Source organism: Typopeltis vanoorti, chromosome 20 (genome assembly GCF_054136105.1).
Source record: "Typopeltis vanoorti isolate ZY-2024b chromosome 20, IOZ_Tvanoo_1.0, whole genome shotgun sequence".
Classification (NCBI taxonomy): Eukaryota; Metazoa; Arthropoda; class Arachnida; order Uropygi; family Thelyphonidae; genus Typopeltis; species Typopeltis vanoorti.
Genome location: NC_143568.1, coordinates 95012620 through 95035148, shown reverse-complemented (window position 1 = coordinate 95035148; position 22529 = coordinate 95012620). Strand labels below are relative to the sequence as shown.

At 35.1% G+C, this 22529-nt stretch overlaps 2 protein-coding genes across 2 annotated transcripts in view; one reads left to right on the top strand and one right to left on the bottom strand.

Moving 5' to 3' along the window:
- Nucleotides 1–9633, top strand: part of LOC150095679 (calcium-transporting ATPase sarcoplasmic/endoplasmic reticulum type-like) — a 382896-nt gene extending 373263 nt beyond the window's left edge. The window contains 1 exon segment of the mRNA XM_090409696.1: nucleotides 8715–9633. Within this exon segment, the coding sequence (XP_090265822.1) occupies nucleotides 8715–8749 (35 nt within the window). The 3' untranslated portion in view covers nucleotides 8750–9633.
- Nucleotides 9634–19805: 10172 nt separating this feature from the next.
- Nucleotides 19806–22529, bottom strand: part of LOC150095678 (sorting and assembly machinery component 50 homolog B) — a 40735-nt gene continuing 38011 nt past the window's right edge. The window contains exon 2 of the mRNA XM_090410145.1: nucleotides 19806–21786. Coding sequence (XP_090266271.1) covers nucleotides 20386–21753 — 1368 coding nt within the window. The 5' untranslated portion in view covers nucleotides 21754–21786 and the 3' untranslated portion in view covers nucleotides 19806–20385. The remainder of the gene's footprint in view (nucleotides 21787–22529) is intronic.

Below are 22529 nucleotides of genomic sequence, written 5' to 3'. Positions count from 1 at the left end.
GAATTTATAATTTCAAAGTTATTTTTATTTTTCGACAATCTCCCTTAAGACTAATACATTTATTCCAGTGATGCTCCAATGTCATTATCCCATCCCTGTAGTGGTTCTCAGTAAGATCAGCAAAATACCCCTCTACAGCTACAATCACCTTCTTGATTCGAAAAAAAAAATGCTGACCAGTGAGGAAGAGTTTTAGTTTGGGGAAGACAGAAGTCAGAGGGAGCCAAATCTAGGGAATAGGGTTAATGTTCCAACAATTCATAGTGCAGATCCCTTAATTTTCCCATTGCCAAAACACCTTTGTGGGCAAGTGCATTGTTCTGATGAAAGATGCTTTTTTATCCCTTCTGCAAACCGGGTCTTTTCTCACGAATTTTTTTGTCGTCTGGTTAAAAGATCAGAATAATATTCCCTGGTTATTGTTTTACCCTTTTCAAGATAATTAATAAACAAAATGCCTTTACAAAACACCGTTGCCATGACCTTTCCTGCTGATGGAACCGAGTTTGTCTTTTTTTAACGCTGAACAACCGGCTTCTGTCCACTGTTTTGACTGCTGTTTGGATTTTGGTGTGTAATGGTGAATCCAAGTCTCATCCATAGTAATAAATCGATGCACAGAATCAGTTTTATTCTTGTTAAAATGCTGTTCAGAGATTTTCCATGCGACTGCATTTTTGATCTGCTGTGAGCAAGCATGGCACCCATCTTGCACAAAGCTTTTTCATTTGCAGTTCTTCATGCAAAATATATCCTATACATTCTTTTGAAATGTCTATAGTCTCAGCAATTTCACGCACTTAGACTCACCTGTCATCCAATACCATATCGGGCACTTGACCAATGATTTCTGGTGGTGTTACACTTTTTTGGGCGTCCTTCATGTGAATCATCTTCAAGGCTGGTATGGCAACGTTTAAACTCCTCAGCCCATTTCTTAATTATCAAAAAATGAAGGAGAAGAGTGCCCATAAACTTATATGAACTTCGAATGAATTTCTTTTGCTGTTAAATCCTCTTTTATAAAGAATTTTATAACACACGATACTCAATTTTATCCATTTCAAGGGATACAGACAACACTTTTGCTTCAGACAGCTATATTCACAGTCATGGCACCCACAACAGACAATGGCAGTTTATTCCATTCACCACTCTCCAAGCAAAAAACCTAGTTCTAACACCCTTCCTAAACACACTCTTGCCCAGTTTCCATGGATGGCCCCTAGTTCTCTTACCACCAGACCTGTTCTGAAAAATTTCCTCTGAATTAATCTTGTAAAAATCCTTCAGTAATTTGAATGTCTCAATCATATCATCCCTCTTCCACCTATCAACCAATTTCTGCAACCCACAGATCTTCAACCTGTTCTACATAAGATTCATTCCATAGACCAGCTTATCATCTTGTCACTCACCTCTCCTATCAAGAAGAAACCCTGGCACCCAGATCTGGGCACAATAGTCAAGATGGGGGTCTTATCGAGGCTCAATAAAGAGGAACAATAACTTCCTTGTCTCTGCTCGTCAAAGTATTCTTCAGTAACCAAGCGATCTGATGAGCTGATTTAGCCACTTTTGCAATGTGCCCCCTAAACGTCAACTCCCTGTCCACCAACACTCCCAAATCCCCGGCCTCGTCAATCTCCTGGAGTACAGTTCCACCAATGTGGTATACTGTTGCTATTCTTTTCACCCCAAAATGCATAACCTTACACTTTGCCACATTAAACTGACATCCATTCTCCTTAGCCCAGTCTTCCAATCTATTCAAATCATCCTGCAAAATTGTGACATCATGTGGATTCACTAGTGCTCTACCCAATTTTGCATCATCAGCAAACAAATGAACAGTTCCTCTCAGATCCTTTCCTATATTGTTAATGGACAAATTAAACAGCAGTGGTCGAAGAACAGAACCCTGCGGCACACCACTAGTCACAGGCATTCTTTTGGACTCTACTCCTGAATAAACTACTCTGATATCTCTCCATCAACCACCCTCCTATCCATCTCATCAACCCTATATCCATCCCCATATGCTGCAGTTTACTGATTAGAATTCCATGTGGTATCCTGTCAAAGGCCTTAGCAAGGTCCAGCAGCATCACTGTAAACCCATTAACCTTATCCAGTTCAGCCGTCACTGTGTTATAAAACGTGAGCATGATCTACCCTTCACAAAACCATGCTGTCCCACATACAGTATCTCATTATCATCTATCCATTCCTGTATTTTTCTCTTGACAACGACTCCTGATATGCTGATCGGTCGGTAATTTGCAACAACAGTCTTGGAGCCTCCTTTATGCAATGGAACTATTTTCCCCTCCTTCCACCCCCTCGGCACTAACCCAGACCTGAGACTCAAATTAAGAAAAATGGTCAAGGGCGCTGACAATTCTTTTGCCGCTCCACGTAAGACCTGAGCTGGTATACCATCCAATCCCACAGATGTATTCACATTAAGGTTTTGTAATATACTATTCACCTCAATTCCTGTATAAGCTATTGGTTTCTTCATTCCTGCAATATCACCACCTGGATGATATATTCTTGCAAAGTGCTCGCTCAGTAATTCCACTATTTCAACTGATTCAATTACCTCCCTACCATCAGCATTTCTTGAAATCATTCTGCTGTATACATTTTTTCTTTTACTTGCAGCATATCGAAAAAACTGTTTGGGATTCTCTTTAGCTGGCACTGCTAATTTCCTTTCATAATCTGCTTTTGCTTTTCTTAACACAGTAGTTACCCTTCTGGCCTGTGCTTTATACTTTTCGTGTGCTTGCAGCTCACCTTTCTCCTTAAATTCCCTCCCCAATTGTTTCTTTCTTTCAAGCTCAAGCTTAATGGTGTTATTCATCCATTTAACCCCCACTGGATTTACTATCCAGACTCTAGGTATGCATTCAGCCATTACCTCCTGCAAACGCTCCTAAACCACTTCCCATGCACTATCAACATACAGCCCTTGCAGTTTTACATGCCATGACACTGAACCAAGCAATCTCCTAAGCTTGTCATACTTACCAGCTCGGTAATTCCACTGTGTCGTGGGAATGCTGCGAATATCCGAAGATAAGTGATTATAGCAGCATCTGAACTCTACAACACTGGCTACGTAGAGAACTAATTTGCAAAGTTTATCAAACAGGCAGTAAAGGGATGATATGGTAGAGTTATTTTTTAAGTTGGTGAAGGGATTTTACAGGATTAACACAGAAGGGATTATAGAGCAGAGATGCCATCTCTGGAAGTTATGTACAGATGTGTGGGAAGGTGAAGAAAAATGATTTCAGCTTGACTTTTGTAACTGTAGTGACCCACTTTTATTAGGCACTGTTTAATTCATTAGGAAAATTATGACAAAATTAAGAAATGAAAGAATTCACTTATCTGAATAAAATTCCTTTCTTCAAACAGCATGAAGGTACATGTTTAAATTTGGATAATTTGGTTTAATACAATATAAGATAATATTATTTACAAATACTCCTAAAAATTGTTATAATGTGAACATAAAAGACCTTATAAAGACAATTTAAGGATCAAATTATAGAAATGAAGAGAAATGAGAATAATTAAATCATAAAAGAGGAAGAGAAATCATGATTTTGTAAATAGTAATAGCTACAAAACACTGGAAGATTTCCTTCCATTTTCCTATTTAGTTATGTTTCTAATGAATTAAAAAGAACACATAATAAAATTATTTCTTTATAACTGAAGATAAACAGGCTAAGCCAAAATCAAACATTTCATGCATAAAAAGAAAGAATGAAACAGTTTATTACCTTAAATTAGAATAGCATATATATTAGTAAAATGTCTTAATTTCAACTTCCTTCAGGTACAGTAACACTAGGTTATGTCATGTTACAATCCTATAAATTACCTGCCAAACGATGAATTTCTGATTAATGTACCAGTAATATGAAAAATTCTCTTGACATTTTATTTATAATAAAACTTATTGGGTATAGTTCAGTTCAACTCAGATATTTTACAAGCATTAAAAATTCATGCCTAAATGTGATAACTAATGATAAATATTGATGCCGCCATTAATCATCATATAACAATTCATGATTCATTTATTTCAATATTTGTTCTATGAACAAATGATGGCATTTGTGCCACACTCAATTTCTGGAAAAATGGGTTAAATGCTCTTATTCCATAATATTTGTTTGATAAAAACTATATATGTATAAAAATTTGGGATAAGACCAATTTGAGTCAGCCATTTAAATCAAAATTCAGTAAAATTTAATAAACTTATATACATACTATCAGGGGCGAATATTCCGTATGTGCTAGGTGTGCGGTGCTCATCCACGAAATATCAGTATCACCAATATTATATTTTTGCATTTATTCCCGTTAGACTCCCCCAATTGTTTGCAGACTTCGAGCAATTCCTAAAATTGAACACAATATACTAATGCTTCATTATCCGCTTCACTAGGATAATAAAGCATTAGTGCTTCATGAAGAGAGCACTTTTCTATAAGTAAACATTGCATCACATTTGCATCAATAGCCCGGATGTGCTTTCAAAATGCATACACCTTTGAGGCCTTCGAAAAGATGTAAAGAGAGAGCAGCAGGTCAAATTCTTAGCGTTTTAGTATTCTTGAACCGCTGAGGTCAGACTGAGTGAGCTAACATTTTCAGCTCACCTAGTGGCTGCGATTGGTTATTGTGTCAACCAATGTAATTGAATGTTGTCACTTGTCATGAGTTGAGCGATTACTATATCCGATGGCTGTATTACAAACAGCTGTTACACGTTTTCTGGAACTGAAAATTTGAAAGTGGATGTTAGGAGAAAAAACCTAATGCAGTATAGCATCTGTTGAGGATGCAAAGTTTTTTTAATGGTATAAAGAGAAATTTTTATTCTAGTCTTCGGAAACAACAGACAATAAAAAAATATCTATTCCTGAATAAAAATGAATATTCTGTGTATTATAAGATGTTGTTGATCTACAACAAAATACCAGCATGTGTGAGATTGATAAGACAGAATTCCTAATACTAAAAAAAAAACAACTAATGAATGTAGGATTCCCGAAAGTGTGGATAATTCCGATAATGATCAGATGTTATGTATACTGAGTCTCAGTAAACAAAATAAAATTCCTGGAAAACAGAGCCAGAAAAAAATATACACAAACCAGAGAAATACGCATAACATATGCAACAAATTTTATGAGATGATTTGCTGCTCCATCAAACCATATTTATTCCTGCAATACTCTCTCTCTTCATAAGGTTTTTTTTTTTAATTATGTCATCATAAATTCACTCATTCATGTTTAGATTTTATAGGATCTCTCAAAACTTTCATACATCGATAAAAATGCAATCACACGGTCATGAGCGTCCACAATGGGGGGGGGGGGGCATTCCCCTCGGGATTGAGTAAAAAATTCCACAAATTATAATCCTAAAAGTGATTGTGATATGTAATCTTACACCCTCAACCCTGGGTCGCTTTCTGTCTTAAAATTTTATTATGGGTTGGCCTGTTTTGGCCCATGGTGGGGAAGCCATAAAACAAGTGTTCCTGTTTTTGTTTTATCTTTTTCTGATTTGTGAAAAAAATGTTCATTACTGTTGTGAACAGAGACCAGTTCATTTGCCCTCTGTGCCTAGTGAGTCACTGAATGAAGTGTGAATTGTAAATTTATAGTGAAACAAATTTAAACAGAAAAATACATTTTTAAAAGGTAAGTGTATGTAATTTAATATTATTTTACTTGTTAGTTTTATGATTATTTTTGCTTTTCAACTGAAATAATTTAATTTAGGATTTTGGGATTGATTAATTAGTTGATTTTTAATAAAATATGCCGGTCAATTTTTTATATATGAAATTGTGCTAAAAACTATTAATTCCGAATAATTTTTTTTTTTCAAGAATTATAGATCATTAAAATCGATCTAAAATGAAAATAATGTATGGTAGTTATAGTTTACATCGATAAATAATTACATCAAAAAAATGCTAAAAGACATTTATTGATCATTATTTAATTAAATCAATAATTATAAAAATTTGATACAATTGTCTCCAAGCTTTGCCTCCCACCTGGAAAATTTTCTGCAGTGCACGCCCATGCATACGGTCAAATTGATGTGAAATTTGTAGCAAGTGTTGCATAACCCACATGGCAGCACACCCAACTGAAATGGGCATGCGACGTCACTGATATATATATATATATTTTTTTTTTTTTTTTGCAAAGATTTTTGATAAGTAAATTGAAATGGATCATATTCAGTAATAGATTAGCCAGCTAGATAAGCGACCGGCTTGACTGTCATATAGGCATTTATAAGTTGCGTGTGGGGAGCACTATCCTGGAAGAGGAAAGTCACCAGTGGTATACTGTGCAAGGATTTGTTTGAGAGGCCATTATTGTTAAACTATGTCTATGTTACTAAAGGACAGGTTTAGATGGAGATATTCAGTTAACATATGATGCAAGGTTCAGTGAGAACTGAGGAGATAGTGTGGCTTTACAGAAGAATAATAGAACATGAGTGGAGCTACCAATTCATAGCTGCAAAATGTAAGGCAAGTTTTGGTATTTGGTAGGCAAGAATGAGACAGAAATATACAATTGATGAAGAAATTCTGAAGGCAGTGGAAGATATGGGGGAATCTGTGCCTGAAGTTTAAGTCACACTACTAAAATTGTGAGGATACAATGAGTATCCTGACATGTAGAAGTAAAACTCATTATGACTTTCAATGTGTAGGGCCTTGATAAGGCCACATATGAATAACTATACAGAATTGGTAATCTGATTTTTCACGGGGGATGAGCATATTATTATTATATGGTATCTCCACGGAGTCCAGAGACTCATCACAGGAGACCCACAAAACCTATTATACCTCTGCTTGAACTCATTCACTGTCAGGGCACTCACAATTCCAACCAACTGTTCTACTTGTTTACCACTCTCCAAATAATCTAGTCCACACACACCCTTACTAACCCCACTCACACGCAACTTCCACAGATGACCTCTAGTTCTCTATTTGTCATATATTGAAAAATTTCCTTTGCATCAATTTTATAAAACCCTTTTAATACCTTATAAGTTTCCATCATGGGCCCTCTTGTTCTGCCTATCAACTAAACTTTGTGATCCACACACGTTCAACCTATCCTCATAAAGGCATTCCACAGACTTGTCACCAGCTTAGTCACTCATCTTTGAATCCTCTCTACCACTTCCTTATCCCCAAGAAACATACAGATGGCCAAATCTGTGCACAGTAGTCAAGATAAGCCCAAATCATAGCCTTATAAAGAGAGAGATAATGACACCCCATCTTTACTTGTTAGCATGTTTTTCAACATCCATATAATCCATTGAGCTATTTTAACAACTTTTGCAATATGCCCTCTCTGACCACCATCATCTCCAAGTCCCTAGCCTCATCAATTTCCTGCAATCTGGTACCATCAATATGATATACAGCATGCAACCTTTTCAACCCAAAGTGCATAACATTACATTTCACACCATTAAATTAACAATCATTATCCTTTACCTAATGCCAATTAATTTAAATCATCTTACAAGATATATCACCTTTAACTAATTCCCCTCTCTAGTTTGCTTCATCAGCAAACTGAATATTCTCCCTTAAATCTTTCCCTATATCATCTATATACAAATTAAATTAAGGAGTAGTAATTCTCTCAAACAATCTCTGGAATGCTGGATATGAAGGCAAATTGAGAGAATGCCATTTACAGGCTTTATGAATAGGAGGGTAATATGATTGGGACATAAGTTAGTAAGGGGTTGTTACCAGTTAAATGAAGATATTTTCCAAAGAACAGAGGAAAATAGGGAGGAAAATGTGTGTGAAGAGGCAGTTATTTGCATGAAGAGCAGAATGTGCTGCTTGAGTGGTGAGTACAGCAACGGTGAATGAGTTTAAGGAATGGTTTGAAGAGTTTTGTTTGTATCAGTGGGGACCTCATGCTATGAGTCTTTTGACTCCATGGACATTTGATGTTAATGATCTTTCTAAGATATAAATTAACAAATATTAACATTTTTTTTAACAAGTATGGCAAACTTGAAAGAAAGAATGACAGTTCATATCCTTTAAGGAAAAAATGTACAAAACAGAGGATTTTAATTAACCTGTACAGCAAAAAAGTTCATTAAAAAAGAACTACTAAAATCAGTTTATTGGAAGATTGTCAGTAATGTTGAACTAAGAGTTTAATATAGTTAAGAAGATCAAGTTAAATTGTGTAACAGATCAAGTAACAATGGTTTGTTGAATATTTATTGAAGGTTTAATAACATGTCACAACATAGAATGCAAAATAAAAAAAGTCTAAATATGTGTTTCAATGAATACATAATAATATGAAATGAAATTAACAATCTCCTTTTTCAATATGAATGTGCATATTGTTGACATAACAGGACAGATAAAGATAATTCATATGTAATGCAAGTAGTTTTAATTAACAGTTTCCACTTTTACATAACAAAGAATGACAACTGATTATCAGAACTACTTATAAAAGCTACCTTCAATAACAAAAAGACATGTTCCAGTACTGTTGGGCTTGACATCTTTTCACTTTGCCCCATATTACTTCAAATTGAGAATTTCTATAAACGGCTTACTTTAACACATACTTCTTTTTTAATTTCAGTTTCCTGTCTATTTCTACCTGGAAAATCACAGTAGGTAGCATACTCAAGAATTATAAACGCTGCAGTTTTTTTTTTTTTTTTCCCCCATCAACACCACCATCAACTCAATCATCGTCATCAGGATAATTCCAATTGCTCATCTCTCTTTCAGTTAATTATCACTGAAGAATAGGAAGTCACTCATGTTTTTGTTAAAATTGAAATTATCTTTCTGCACTGTAGAAATTAAAAGTGTTCCATGTACTTTTTTTTAATGTAATAGTTTTTTATTTTGTAATATAGATACTGAATTTGTTAAAGTTTTGCCTTTTAATAGTTAAGTCTATTATCTCAAGAATTACACATTTGTTTGCTGTTCCCAGAATAAGAATACATATAACTAGCACTTTCATATTCTACATACAGTATAGTATATTACAACTTTTATTAATTAATTTTTTTCTTCTTCACAAACCATAATAAAAGAAATAAAACACTATTGCAGTGTTTAGGACCACTTTGTGTTTCATAAATACCTGAGAATGTACACATTAATGTACGTTCGAATATGACTAAGATTCTAAAGAAAGAAAAATAAATAATCATTTCAGAAAAATGATATTCATTTTCATCACTAGAAGGGCAAAACTTCCTAAATCTCAAACCCTAAGGTGTTACATTTTGTAGAATTTTCTTCCTCCTTATTTCTAACCTCTTCCATTCAATAAATGATATTTATTGAAGTTGGAGCTAGAACTTTTCTGCAGGAGTACAATTTAAAATACCATTTGGAAATGAATCAGTCAATGATTAGAGATTATAGTGTAATGAACAGTTTGTGTTTTTAATCTAATTCTGTATTACTGTAAATGGCCACATTTTGTACATGAAGTCTGTATAGTAGATTATAATATTAAACAAATTATTTAACAAACTGAATTTATTGTAGTCTATTGCTGGATTGTTTATAAGGCTGAATATTAATGGAAACATTCTTCACAAAAGAATGATGATTTTAACAAAACATTCCACCATTTTGGATTTAATGTTTTCAAGTTCGATGATACTAATAATGTCACTCATCAATCAATCTGAAATAATAGAAGATATTACTTTACCACAGATTTATAATGAAATGCTATTGCAGTGTGTGTGTGTCCAAGGATAAGCAGCATAAGTGAGACTTAGGACTGAAAAATGATATACTAGCAGGGACAGAAAAGGAGAGAGACAAAATCTCCTGAAAGGATAAATAAAAAAGAAAAATAGTATTAAAGACAGGAAAATAACAGTATGTATGAAGATTTTGAAGTGCTTTTTTTTTTTTATGATGTGCAGCCACATAAGATTGTAAACCAATAATGCATTAGTACTGTGGGCAGTTTTTTAAAATATTTTTCATATTTTATATAGAGACAAAATCCTGAAAGGATAAGGTAAAAAGAAGGGATTTTTCCCCCCCTTGAATAATGTCTGTATATTTTAGTCTACATTTCATCTCTGAAAGCTGAACTTTGATTCATTTTAAAATTTTATATTAAAAATCAGTGTGTAAGAAAGTTTAATTTTAGCCTGCTCAAAATTATATGGTGATCACTTCCAATTTCTAATCTTTCGAATCCTTTGTATCATTCATGTCCTGAGCCAGTGAGAAAACATCGCTATCAACAATAACATAGTCAATGAGACTTATTTCTTGCATCTTCTCTCCATGTGATTTTGTGTACATTTCTATGGTGAAACAGTGTTAGTAATAACTAGCCATGTCCTGAACAGAAATCTAGCAGGTACTTACCTAATACCTCAAAAAATTCCTCCACTTCTTAGGAACCTTCTGAGGGACCACAGGCACAAATAAGTGTCAGTGTCCAGTCCCCCATTCTGATATTTGCCTCTTTACTTAATATTGCCTGCCATTAATGGAAACATTCTTCACAAAGAATGATGATTTTAACAAAACATTCCACCATTTTGGATTTAATGTTTTCAAGTTCGATGATACTAATAATGTCACTCATCAATCAATCTGAAATAATAGAAGATATTACTTTACCACAGATTTATAATGAAATGCTATTGCAGTGTGTGTGTGTCCAAGGATAAGCAGCATAAGTGAGACTTTGATTCATTTTAAAATTTTATATTAAAAATCAGTGTGTAAGAAAGTTTAATTTTAGCCTGCTCAAAATTATATGGTGATCACTTCCAATTTCTAATCTTTCGAATCCTTTGTATCATTCATGTCCTGAGCCAGTGAGAAAACATCGCTATCAACAATAACATAGTCAATGAGATTTATTTCTTGCATCTTCTCTCCATGTGATTTTATGTACATTTCTATGTTGAAACAGTGTTAGTAATAACTAGCCATGTCCTGAACAGAAAATGTCCTGAACAGAAATCTAGCAGGTACTTACCTAATACCTCAAAAAATTCCTCCACTTCTTAGTAGAACCTTCTGAGGGACCACAGGCACAAATAAGTGTCAGTGTCCAGTCTCCCATTCTGATATTTGCCTCTTTACTTAATATTGCCTGCCATTAATTAGGTGCCTGCCATAAATAGGGTGGCGCTAGTGTCCTTGGTAAATGTGGCGGTCGAGTTTAGCTAGTCTAGAAAACGTGTTTTTAAAGTTAAATATAGTGTGGCTTTTTGTCACAAATTGTGCTGCAATTGTGCATCGGTTAGAAACAAGTGTCCTTCAGTGGTATTATTGTTTAGAACTGTGTTGTATATATTGTGTTTTCACTGCCGTTTGTTTCACTATATCAACGTGTAAAGATGGCGTCCAACAAGAAACGTACGTCAGCGGCGCGCAGGACTTCTACTACTACACGAAAGGCTGGCTCAGCGTTAGATTTTTCGCAATGGATGCGTTGCGGAAACTGCTATATGTATGCACCAAAAAATGTGAAGGATCTGTGGTCGGTCTGGCAAAATGAGAAGAACGAAAATGTCGACGTATGTGAGAAGTGTCGGGATAGGCTGGAGCGTTTAGGAATGGAAGCTGACATCGGGACCGTAGTGGAAGAACTTTGGCGGGAGTTTATGAAATGAAAAATGACCTTCATCTTCTTCATGAGGAAGTGATCGGTAAGGAGATACTGGAAGTTAAAGCGGAGTTTAATGTGTTAAACAGAGAAATTAGGACTATAGAGATTACTTTAGCTGAAGTAACTAGAACAGGATTACATATGGGTGAGTCTTTGGTGAATGATTCAGTAATAAATAGTATGGGAGTGATTGGGAGTCAACATAATAAAACCACAAGTGGCCTAGAAGAAATGAGATGTAGTGAGAGTGGGGGGATAAGTAATAGAGAGTTGAGTAATGAAGCTGGGAGAGTCATGCTGAATAGTGTAGAGAATGAGTCCATGAGTGTGGACTTGAATGAAGTTAAGAGTGGTAAAATATATGGTGATTCTATGATTAAGGGTATGGAGAGTGGTATGCATGAGGAGTGCTTGGCTGATGGAACAATAGAAAGAGTGGCTTTAGCAATAAAGAGAGGGCATGAAGCAGACAAGATGATAGTTATGGTGGGTACGAATGACCTGAGAGGTAGTATAAATCGGGTAGGAAAAGATTTAAGAACATTATTAGATATTGTGAAGAGGAAAAGTGTCAATGGGAGAATAGTGTGTGTGCTGCCTCGTTTTGACAATTACGAGTTAAGTAGACGAGCAATGATAATGAATGATATGATTGCAAGAATGTGCAGAAAAAGAGGTCTGGAGTTTGTTGATGTTTGGAGTGTGTTTGAAGGAAAAAGGCAGTTGTATGCTAGAGATGGACTGCATCTTAACATGCAAGGACATAAGCGATTGAAGAAGTTATTGTTTTCTGAGCAGGTTGAAGTTATTGGGCAGGGAAACTAATATTGAAAAGGTTGAGTGTAAGAGAGAGAAACTTTAGCACTGATTGTGTATTTATTGATCCTTATAGGCTGAATAAATTGCAGAAGAGAGGGGATAAAAATCGGCATAGGACTACGGTAGTTAGTGACTTATATATCAGTTCTAAAGCCGGTACAAGATCTAGAGGGAATCTGCAATTTTTGTATACCAATGCTAGAAGCATTCGAAATAAGAGAGAAGAATTTTTGGCATTAGTCAGTGAAATCTCACCAAAAGTTGTAGGCATTAGTGAAACTTGGCTGTCAGCAGAAGATGTGGTCACTGGAATTGAATGTGATGGGTACAGTATTTTCAGGGAGGATACAGAGGATAGAACAGGAGTACTGTTGATGATAGCTGATGTGTTGCAGCCAAAGAAAGTAGTATATCATGATGATAGACATGTGAATGAGAGTTCATTTGAGGCAGTCTGGTGCGAAATAGTGACCAACGCAACCAAATATACAGTTGGATGCTGCTATAGGCCAGGGAGTACGGGGGGAGATATTGAATTCATGCATCAGCAACTTAGTGCAATGAGTGAAGGCTTGGTGATTATTATGGGGGATTTTAATTACGGTGATATCAATTGGAAGGAGGAAATATCACGTAGCAAAAAGGAAATGGAATTCATACATCTTCTACGAGATAATTACTTGAAACAGCACGTAACTGAAGGGACACGTGGTGTGAGAGTGTTGGACCTGGTTATTGGTTCAGAGGTTATATGCATAAGTAAGGTGTCCTCGTTACCTCCAGTTGGTGAAAGTGATCATGTGGTATTGACTTGGGAGGTTGCAAAATCTGTGGATTTTTCTATTAAGAAGGGGTATGTACGGAACTACAGGTTAGGCAATTATAACAAGCTTCGGAGTGAGCTTGCAGCCATCCCATGGCAGAACATATTGCAAGGGAAAGATGTTAGCAGTGCTTAGGATAAAATCAGCGGGTATCTGAGGAAAGCAATATCAGATTGTGTCCCCATGGTTAGGAGGTCAAACAAGGCAGGCATTAGATGGATGAGGAGTAGTATCAAGCTTGAACTGCAAAAAAAGAAAATGTTATGGAGAATTTACAAGGAGAAAGGCGATCAGGACACCCGTGAGCAGTACAAGGCTCAAGCTAGGAAGGTTACCAGCATAGTAAGAAAAGCTAAATCAGATTATGAGAAGACCTTAGCCAAAGAGATCAAGGGTAATCCCAAAGAGTTCTTCCGCTATGTGGCAAGTAAGAGGAAGAGTGACTTCGGAAGGATAACCTTAGTGGGTGCTGATAGTATTGAGGTGACAAAATCAGATATAATAGTCGAGTTACTGAGTGATCACTTTTCAAAAGTCTATCACCCAAGTGAGGATATCTCTATACCTACAGCAATACCTAATGTGAGAATTGAAGCTAAAGAATCAGAGGTATTAAATATATTGCAAAACTTAAATGCAAACACTGCGGTAGGCTTAGATGGAATATCAGCTCGGGTGTTGCGTGAACGTGCAAATGAATTGTCAACCCCTCTCACCTGGATATTTAACTTAAGTTTGAACTCTGGTATGGTCCCTAGGGAGTGGAAGTTAGGCAAAGTGGTTCCTTTGCATAAGGGTGGCTCTAAAACTGCGGTATTGAATTACAGACCAATCACCATCTCAGGAGTAGTGGTAAAAGTATTGGAAAAGTTGGTTAAAGACAAAATTCAAGAATGGGTGGATCAGGATATGATACTCTATAGAGGCCAACATGGTTTTGTTAAAGGTAGATCCTGCCTTAGCAATCTATTAACTATTCATAATAGAATAACATCTGAGTTGGACAAAGGAACTGGCTACACAGTGGTACTTCTGGATTTTGCTAAGGCTTTTGACAGGATACCCCATAGAACACTGTCACGCAAATTGGAGCAGATGGAAATGGATATTAAATTGGTGATATGGATAGGAGAATGGCTCAGGGAGAGATACCATAAGGTGGTGTATGGAGGAGCCGAGTCCAGAATGAGGCAGGTGACCAGTGGTGTGCCTCAGGGCTCTGTGCTTGGGCCAATGTTGTTTAATTTGTATATAAATGATATAGGAAACGGCTTAAAGGGAGATATTCAGTTGTTTGCTGATGATGCAAAGTTGTGTAGTGCAATAAAAAATCAAGCTGATGTTGAAAGTTTGCAGGATGATTTAAATAAGCTGGTAAAAAGGGCAAAAGATAATGGATGTCAGTTCAATGTGGAAAAGTGTAAAGTCATGCATTTTGGGATTAAAAGATTACCAGCTGTGTACTACATCGATGGAAAGGTACTCCAAGAGATTGATGAGGCTAGGGACTTAGGGGTATTGGTAGATAGGGAGATGAAGTTCAGAGGACACATTGCTAAGGTGTCCAAGATTGCACATAGGATTACTTGGTTGTTGAGGAACACACTGACATCCAGAGATAAAAAGGTTATTATTCCCCTTTATAAAGCATTGATACTTCCACATTTGGATTACTGTGCTCAGGTCTGGTCACCTGGATTCCTTGGAGATGAGGAGGCTGTGGAGAGGGTTCAGAGAAGAGTGACCAAGTTGGTGAGTGATATAAAAAATGCTCCCTACATTGATAGATTGAGAGCTTGTGGATTGCAGAGATTGGTTGATAGGCGAAGAAGAGGGGATATGATAGAAACATTCAAATTACTAAAAGGTTTTTATAGGATTGATGCAGGGGAAATGTTTCAGCTGTGTGATAGTGATGGAAGAACAAGAGGTCATCTCTGGAAATTAAAGAAGAGTGTGGTTAACAAAGGTGTCAGAACAAGGTTTTTTGCCTAGAGGGTGGTGAATGAGTGGAATTCATTGCCTGACTTAGTTGTGAGCTCTTCGTCTGTAAATGAATTCAAGAAGAGATATGACAGATATTGTTTTGCTAGTTTGGGTTTCACGCGATGAGTCTACTGACTCCATGGAGATACCCGTAATAATAATAATAATAATAATTCAAGAAGATTATCTTCATATTTAGTGTTGAATACTATAGCTACTCCTTTTCCATGGATATAACATCTTATAACTGTTGCTTAGAAAGATCTCATCTGTTGTTGTCTTCTGTGTTTCAGTAACTCCTATTATGTTGATCTGGTACTTATCCAATTTTTTTGCTAGTTCCATTTCTTTTCTATTGATAATTCTTACACTGATGGTGTAAGAATTATCAATCTTGAACGCTGCTGATGGTGAGTTGGGATTTGTTCCAGTAGTAAACTTTTTGCTGTTAGCCTGGTTCCCTGATGAAAACAACTTGAGCCTTGTTTAACCAGACGACACCCCACTTAGCATGAAATTCTGTCGTATTGTACCATTTGCATTATGGTTTAAGCCAATACAATTTGGTTGGCTAAATCTCAAACTTTCAACTCATCCTCATTCATTCATCCAGGTAAAACCTAACAGGATGCACCACGAGAAGTTGATTGGAGAACGTTAGGTCAGAATCCCTGGTCGGTTCTCTGCATTCCTTAAGAGGTTACATGGAAGTCTCCTCTCAGTTATCGAACTTTGACCCTTAAACGAGCTGTATAAAGCAGTGCTTTATACAGCTCGTTTCAAAATTTTACGTGTTGTACTCCCCCCCCCCCCCAAGACAAAGCACTGATTCAAGTTGTCTTCTCTTTATAATTAACCTACTTTATAATTCTACAAATATCCTTTTTAAATCAAAGCTTACATGATTAGCCAATTCTTGATTTCAGATGATTTTAAAATTAGTTTATTTTGATATGAATATCTTGTGTCATTCTTTGTGATAAATTTAAGGATTATTATAATTTATTTTGTCATTCTACTCAAGCTATGCATCTTCATTACTTATTTAGAAAGGGAGGAAGAGTGTAACTTGAGTAATATAATTATATCGTATCATTTGCTGTAGAAGAAAGATAAGTCTTCAAGCCTCCCTTAAACAACAGAACAATTTTGTTCTTCTACTCTCCTTAGACCAATCCCATGAGACTGATAACTTGGCCAAAAGCACTGCCAAGTCTCTTCAACTTTCCTATAGTGACATTTCAAGTTTTTAAAAGCTTTTTCTACCTCAAGTACTGATATGTACTCTTGTTTGCATTCCTCTTGAAAATTTTCTACTACTGTTCTGTTATTGCGTGTTTTGGTAGTCTTTCAAAGTTATTATTCCAAACATCTAAGATATCCTTTCTTCAGTTTTTCATGTAATCTTTATCATCTTTGATTCATTTTACAGTACTCTTTCCTCCATTAAGCTTTTTTCAATAGCCACCAGAATCATATTTACATGCCAATTCCACTCTTACAAGGTTTGAAACCTATGGCACATTTTGTATTAATGGTGGGCTAAGAGTTAGATAATTACAACAAATAAGATGGTGGTCTCACACCAGCTGGAAATTATCCACAACTTAAATACATTAAATACAAAATAATAATAATAATAATAATATCCATGTCATCATCACAGTAACTGAACAACATCAGCAAGTTACTTCTCACTCCTTAACCATCCAAGCATATGCAACAATTAAGAGCTGTTTTGCCACCCCTTACATGAGGCTTATAATTTTAATACTAATTCTCATCCCTACAAGTTGGATTCAGTCATAATATTTAAATATGTACTCTGATTTAAATCAAAACAGAAATAATAACAGATTTTAACAAAAATCATTTCATAAGCTGCTTCCAACGAAAGCAGAGTAATTATATACTTGGTGCCTTCAAAACATTTTGTCTAAATTTGCCAAGGAAAATAGTCTAAATTATTAAATTAAAATGGCTCAACAAATTTTTGAATCTAAATCAGTCCAGTAAGAAAAATTATATTGCATACAAACAGATAAAAGAAACTGTCTGTCACACAAAAGAAACAAAAATTGCACTGAGGTATATAAATTTTTAAAATGAAAGGATACTGTGAAAGATGCTGCTTTATACTAACCTTACCAAACTATTTCCTGATGCTGTGTTATTATTAAATGCTTTCTTATAACCATCTACATGCAAATTATGGTACAGTACTGTCTGGTTCAGCCATTCTGTGTGATTATGACACAGTAAGTGAACCTGAACCTTTAAAACATTATTATTATTACCCCAAGACCTCATGGAGTCAGAGACTCATCTGGGAGGTCCTTTTATCACACACACAGCTCATCATACTGTGTCTTAAAGACACTCAAACTCCTTGCTGACATCACACTCTCAGGCAAGGCATTCCAATCATATACAACTCTGCAAGAAAAAAACCTGCCTCTCACTCCCCTACTCACACCCTCTTTATACAGTTTCCAGGGATGACCTCTGGTTCTCCCTTTCATTCTCCTCAATATGAGTATGAGTGGTATACGAGAATAAATTCAAAAAAGGAGGGGAGTGGCTGAAAAGTTCTGATAAACACCTAGAACAAAAACAGACCAATTTGTGCAACACGGGAAAGGTTTTTTCTCAGAGGATTGCAAATGATGCAGCAGTTGTAATAAGAGTCATGACTCTTGTTATACTCTTGCCTCTTGTAACAAGAGTCAAGAGTATAACACTTCCTGGAGAATATGTAGAATAATGTGGTAAGTTACATGGTTCTATCTCAATTCCTTCATGGTATGTGATTATCCACTTTTCAGCACACCCTCGTATATTGACCATTCAGCCAAATATTTATTCAAGATGGTGCTTGCTGTAAGACATACAACAAAAGACTGAATGAAAACTACTGACTGAAAACAATTTTTAATCATAAATTGTTTGATAACAATGCATACACAGTAAAATTACTATAGTAATTTTACTGTGTTAATTTCATGCTCATAATGCAAGCAAACTGCCATATATAATTAAAAGATAATTTAGCACTATGACAGTCACAGTTGCAATGCTTTTTTTCAACATGTCAATAAAAATAGCCTAGATATTATATGTTAAGGAGCTGAAAATCAATATAAAAGGACATGCTATTTGGAAATAAAATGAGATAAAAGGACACAATATTTAAATTATGAAATATTTCATTCTAAGGTTATTTTAAAATGTTTATTTCAATTAAGCATTTATTTTGGATGAGTTTTTAATGAAACTTGTGGCATAATAAAGTTTTAGGCTCACGTATTCACAAGAATAAATAATTTTTATTATTGCAAATATTTCAACCAGAAGCTAACTGTCATCAGCATAATCACAAAGTGAAATTAGAACAAAGAATGTTAATCATATTTACAAGGCTGAGCCACATGACAAAATGCCACCTTCAGGTGGGTACAGTAAAATGATTACAATTAAAGTCAAAATTAAGTGATTTGAAATAAAATTTAATTCAGATAATAAATTGAATGGCAACATTCAATTTATTATTTAATACTATATTTATTTAATATTTATTAATTTTAAATCAACTTCCAGGGATGACCTCCTTGCCCTACCTTTCCAAAAGTTTTTCCAACATCCATTTGGTGATAAATTGGCCAGCCTGGGTTGCATATCCACTTTCCAACCAACAGTTGCAGGTTTGGATGCAAATGATTATCCTTAGGTAGGAGATGAATTTCACTGTCCAATGAGACTATCGCTTTGTTTACTAGAGACTTGAAGTGGCTTGAAAAAGTTCCATGTTTGGTCTCTAGCGCAGGGTTTCTAAAAAATGTAAAAATAAATAAAAAATACTATACATATATATATATATATATATATATAAAATAAAAAAAAGGGGGGGAAAAGACCTTCAAGCCCACCCATCGTACTAATGTGCTATGGGTTTTTACAAAACTTTTAGTGGGTTGGAATATAAAAATAAATAAATAAAATAAATTCAACAATGGAACCACTACTCCCCTTATCTCTGATCCCTGATCAATGTCCTCCTCAGTATTGCAGAATTCTCTGGAATATGTCTCCTGAACTTTAACCTTGATGCCTCCATTTCTTCCAGTATAGTTCTGCCAACAGGGTATGCAGCATCCCATCTGTGGATTCCAAAACTTTGCTTGGCCACATTAAAACTTGCATCTCCAATCTTTTGCATCTGAAGCTTATCCAAATCATCTTGAAGATTTGTAAATTTAAATTATATACTGCAAATAACAATGGCTAACATGATATTTGTGATAAAATGCATTCATGCTTTCCCTAATGTTTTATAAATGAACCGTTAATCTTCATATTGTATATTAAATCTAGTTTTGAATCTCCTAGTTTTAATACTAACTAGGTAGGGAATGAACAAAAAAAAGCAATCTACACATATCTGTCTTCATTTATTTATAATTTAGCTCATTTATACACTCGTCCAGTTGTAAAAATTTACATATCTATTTTGCAAAAATTATTTTACTTTTCTTACCAACAATAATTGCCAATATTTAAAAACACTGGACCCCCCCCCCTCCCATATCTCTTCCATTCTACAGGATGGCAATGACTGAATGACACAGGCAGTAGAATTGCAATTCTATCATGTCTTTTTAAAGATTTAAGTCATTTTTACAACTATCACCATGTTACAATACAGATAATTACTACTCCTAACTATATAGTATGCAAAAATCATAACAGCTATAATGGTTAATTTCTTGATATCTAGCAGTTCCTTGTAATTTAATAACTATGAGAAAACATAAAAGAAAATAAAACGATTTCATTATCAGTATAGAAATTTAAACATTTCTTTCAATGTCGTTAACTAATTGTCCATCAAAAATTATATAAGCACTTATCCTATTCTGATCACTGTTCCTATTACAAACCATAAAATATAACCAGTGATGCAAATAGCCTGATTCTCTAACAGTTACTTTTTATAAAACTTTTTTTTTTTTCTAAAGAAAATTCAGGCCTATTCCAAATTGTAAACCTCTACTTGTCCTATCTCCATCTCTATGAACAAATGGAATACAATAATTCAATTCAAATCTTGCAATATCACCTACACACAGAACTAATCCTCCACCAAACGACCAACGTGTGTTGGTTAAGAGTGTCATTAAATCTTGATGATAGTCACTAGTAAAAGCAAAGTTATCAATATTACCAGTAGTTATAAATAAATGGGTACGGCATATTCGATCAAGGACAGCTTTCCATGGTCTAAATGGAAGTGGAGTATATAAATGAAGAGCACTTGCCCAATAAACTTCTGCTCCTAAAGCACAATCACTGGTATGTGGCCCAACACCATTCATTGAAAAACCTCTCAAAGTAAGAGGTCCACCAAGAAAAAATCTATCGTTAATTCTTACTGATTTATCTTGACCAATAGTGCGTACCAAACCAGTCATAAAGCTCCCTTGTAAAACTATATCATATAGTAAAGGCTTATTGATTTGATAATGTATTTCATGTTTCAAAAAACTAACATTGCCACCTAATCCAGCAAATTCTTGAGTAAGTTGAAAAAAACTTCCATCAGAAGGAAGAACAGAATGGTCTCTTGAGTCAGCAGTCACTATATGTTTTATTGATGATTTTAAACTATGTCCAGCTTCTTCTCTTATGGCAAAAGGTGTCAGAGATGAAATGCATTTCAGATTTCTCCAAGCTCCTTCCCACCGTAACGTGTGATGTATTTGTGGTGCTGATTCAAACAGAATCTCAGCAACAAGACCTCTACTAATGTCTTGAAATTTGCTCCAAGGAAAGTCAGCAACCTTACCAAATATCATACCATTAAACTGTGCTTTTGTCCATTCAAAAAAAAGAGGCTTTGAGGTAAGAGCACCAAATCCTGAAGAGCGTTTTGTACCATGATGATACTCAAGTTGAAAACTTTCACCTCTTCCCAATGCATTTGGAAAAGACAATCCAAACAGCAAACTTCCTTCATTATTACCAACAAGGGTGTTAAGGTTTCCCAGTACTGGACGCTTTTCCTTCACCTGAAATGTTACTTCTAGGCCATCTGGTGTTGATCCTGGACCATCACTAGTATCAATCAAAATATCAATAGTTTTAAATGCTCTGAGTGTTTCTAATCGTGCCTTAACATTCTGAGCTTTTAAGACAACTTGTTCGAAGTCATAAGCTTGGAAAAGTTCTCTTACCACTTTGACAAGTATATCATCTTTGGTACGACAAACTCCATCAATATGAACTTTATCCACTCTTGTAACTACTTCATTCAATGGTTTCCACTTCTCATTTTGCACTCCACTGATGTTTTTAGCATCTTTAGCATGAACAACTCCCATCTTCTCGATAACTCTTTAAAGAGGAAAAGTTACCTAAAGGGGAGAAAAAAATTATTACATATTCCAGTTTGAAGAGAGATAGAAAAGTTATACGTCTTATTATAATTAAACAGACACTGACAAAAATTCTTGTATAAATTTCTTTTCCACTTCTGCAAACAAAGTGAATTCTGTAATTTCTAAAGAAACAATTTGCACATGAGTCTAAAAGGAAATTGAAGAAAGACTCATCCAGAAACAGATGAGACTGAAATATAACATGATTGGATATGGAACAAGATGAGGTGAAATGAAAGAGGTCAGGTAGGAGTTGACGATTGTAACTCAATTCTTGGACTGATGAAAGTTCAGGATAAAATTAAGAGATCAGCTGGTAAAACAAAAAAAAAATTAAAAATGAATGGTGCAAGTAAACAGAAAGCATGCAGCAATCTAAGGAATAATGGATTAAAAAAAAAAATGAAAGACGTCAATGTTCAGATAAAATGCTAAAGAAAACATACAAATGCAACAATGAAAGTAATGTCTATTAATAGAGCACTTTCCTATGGGAATGATGGAGAGTAACACTGGCAGAAGTCCAGCAGACAAAAGGCTCAGGCCTTCTCATTCTAAAAATCAGTATTATTTGTGTTAAACATTTAATTTTTACCCACATAAAATTCATGAGGTGGCATTCTAACATTGAAATGTTAGAATGCCACCTCACCATTTACCAATTCTCTGATATGCCTCATTATAGTAATGAGGCATATCAGAGAATTGGTAAATGGTGA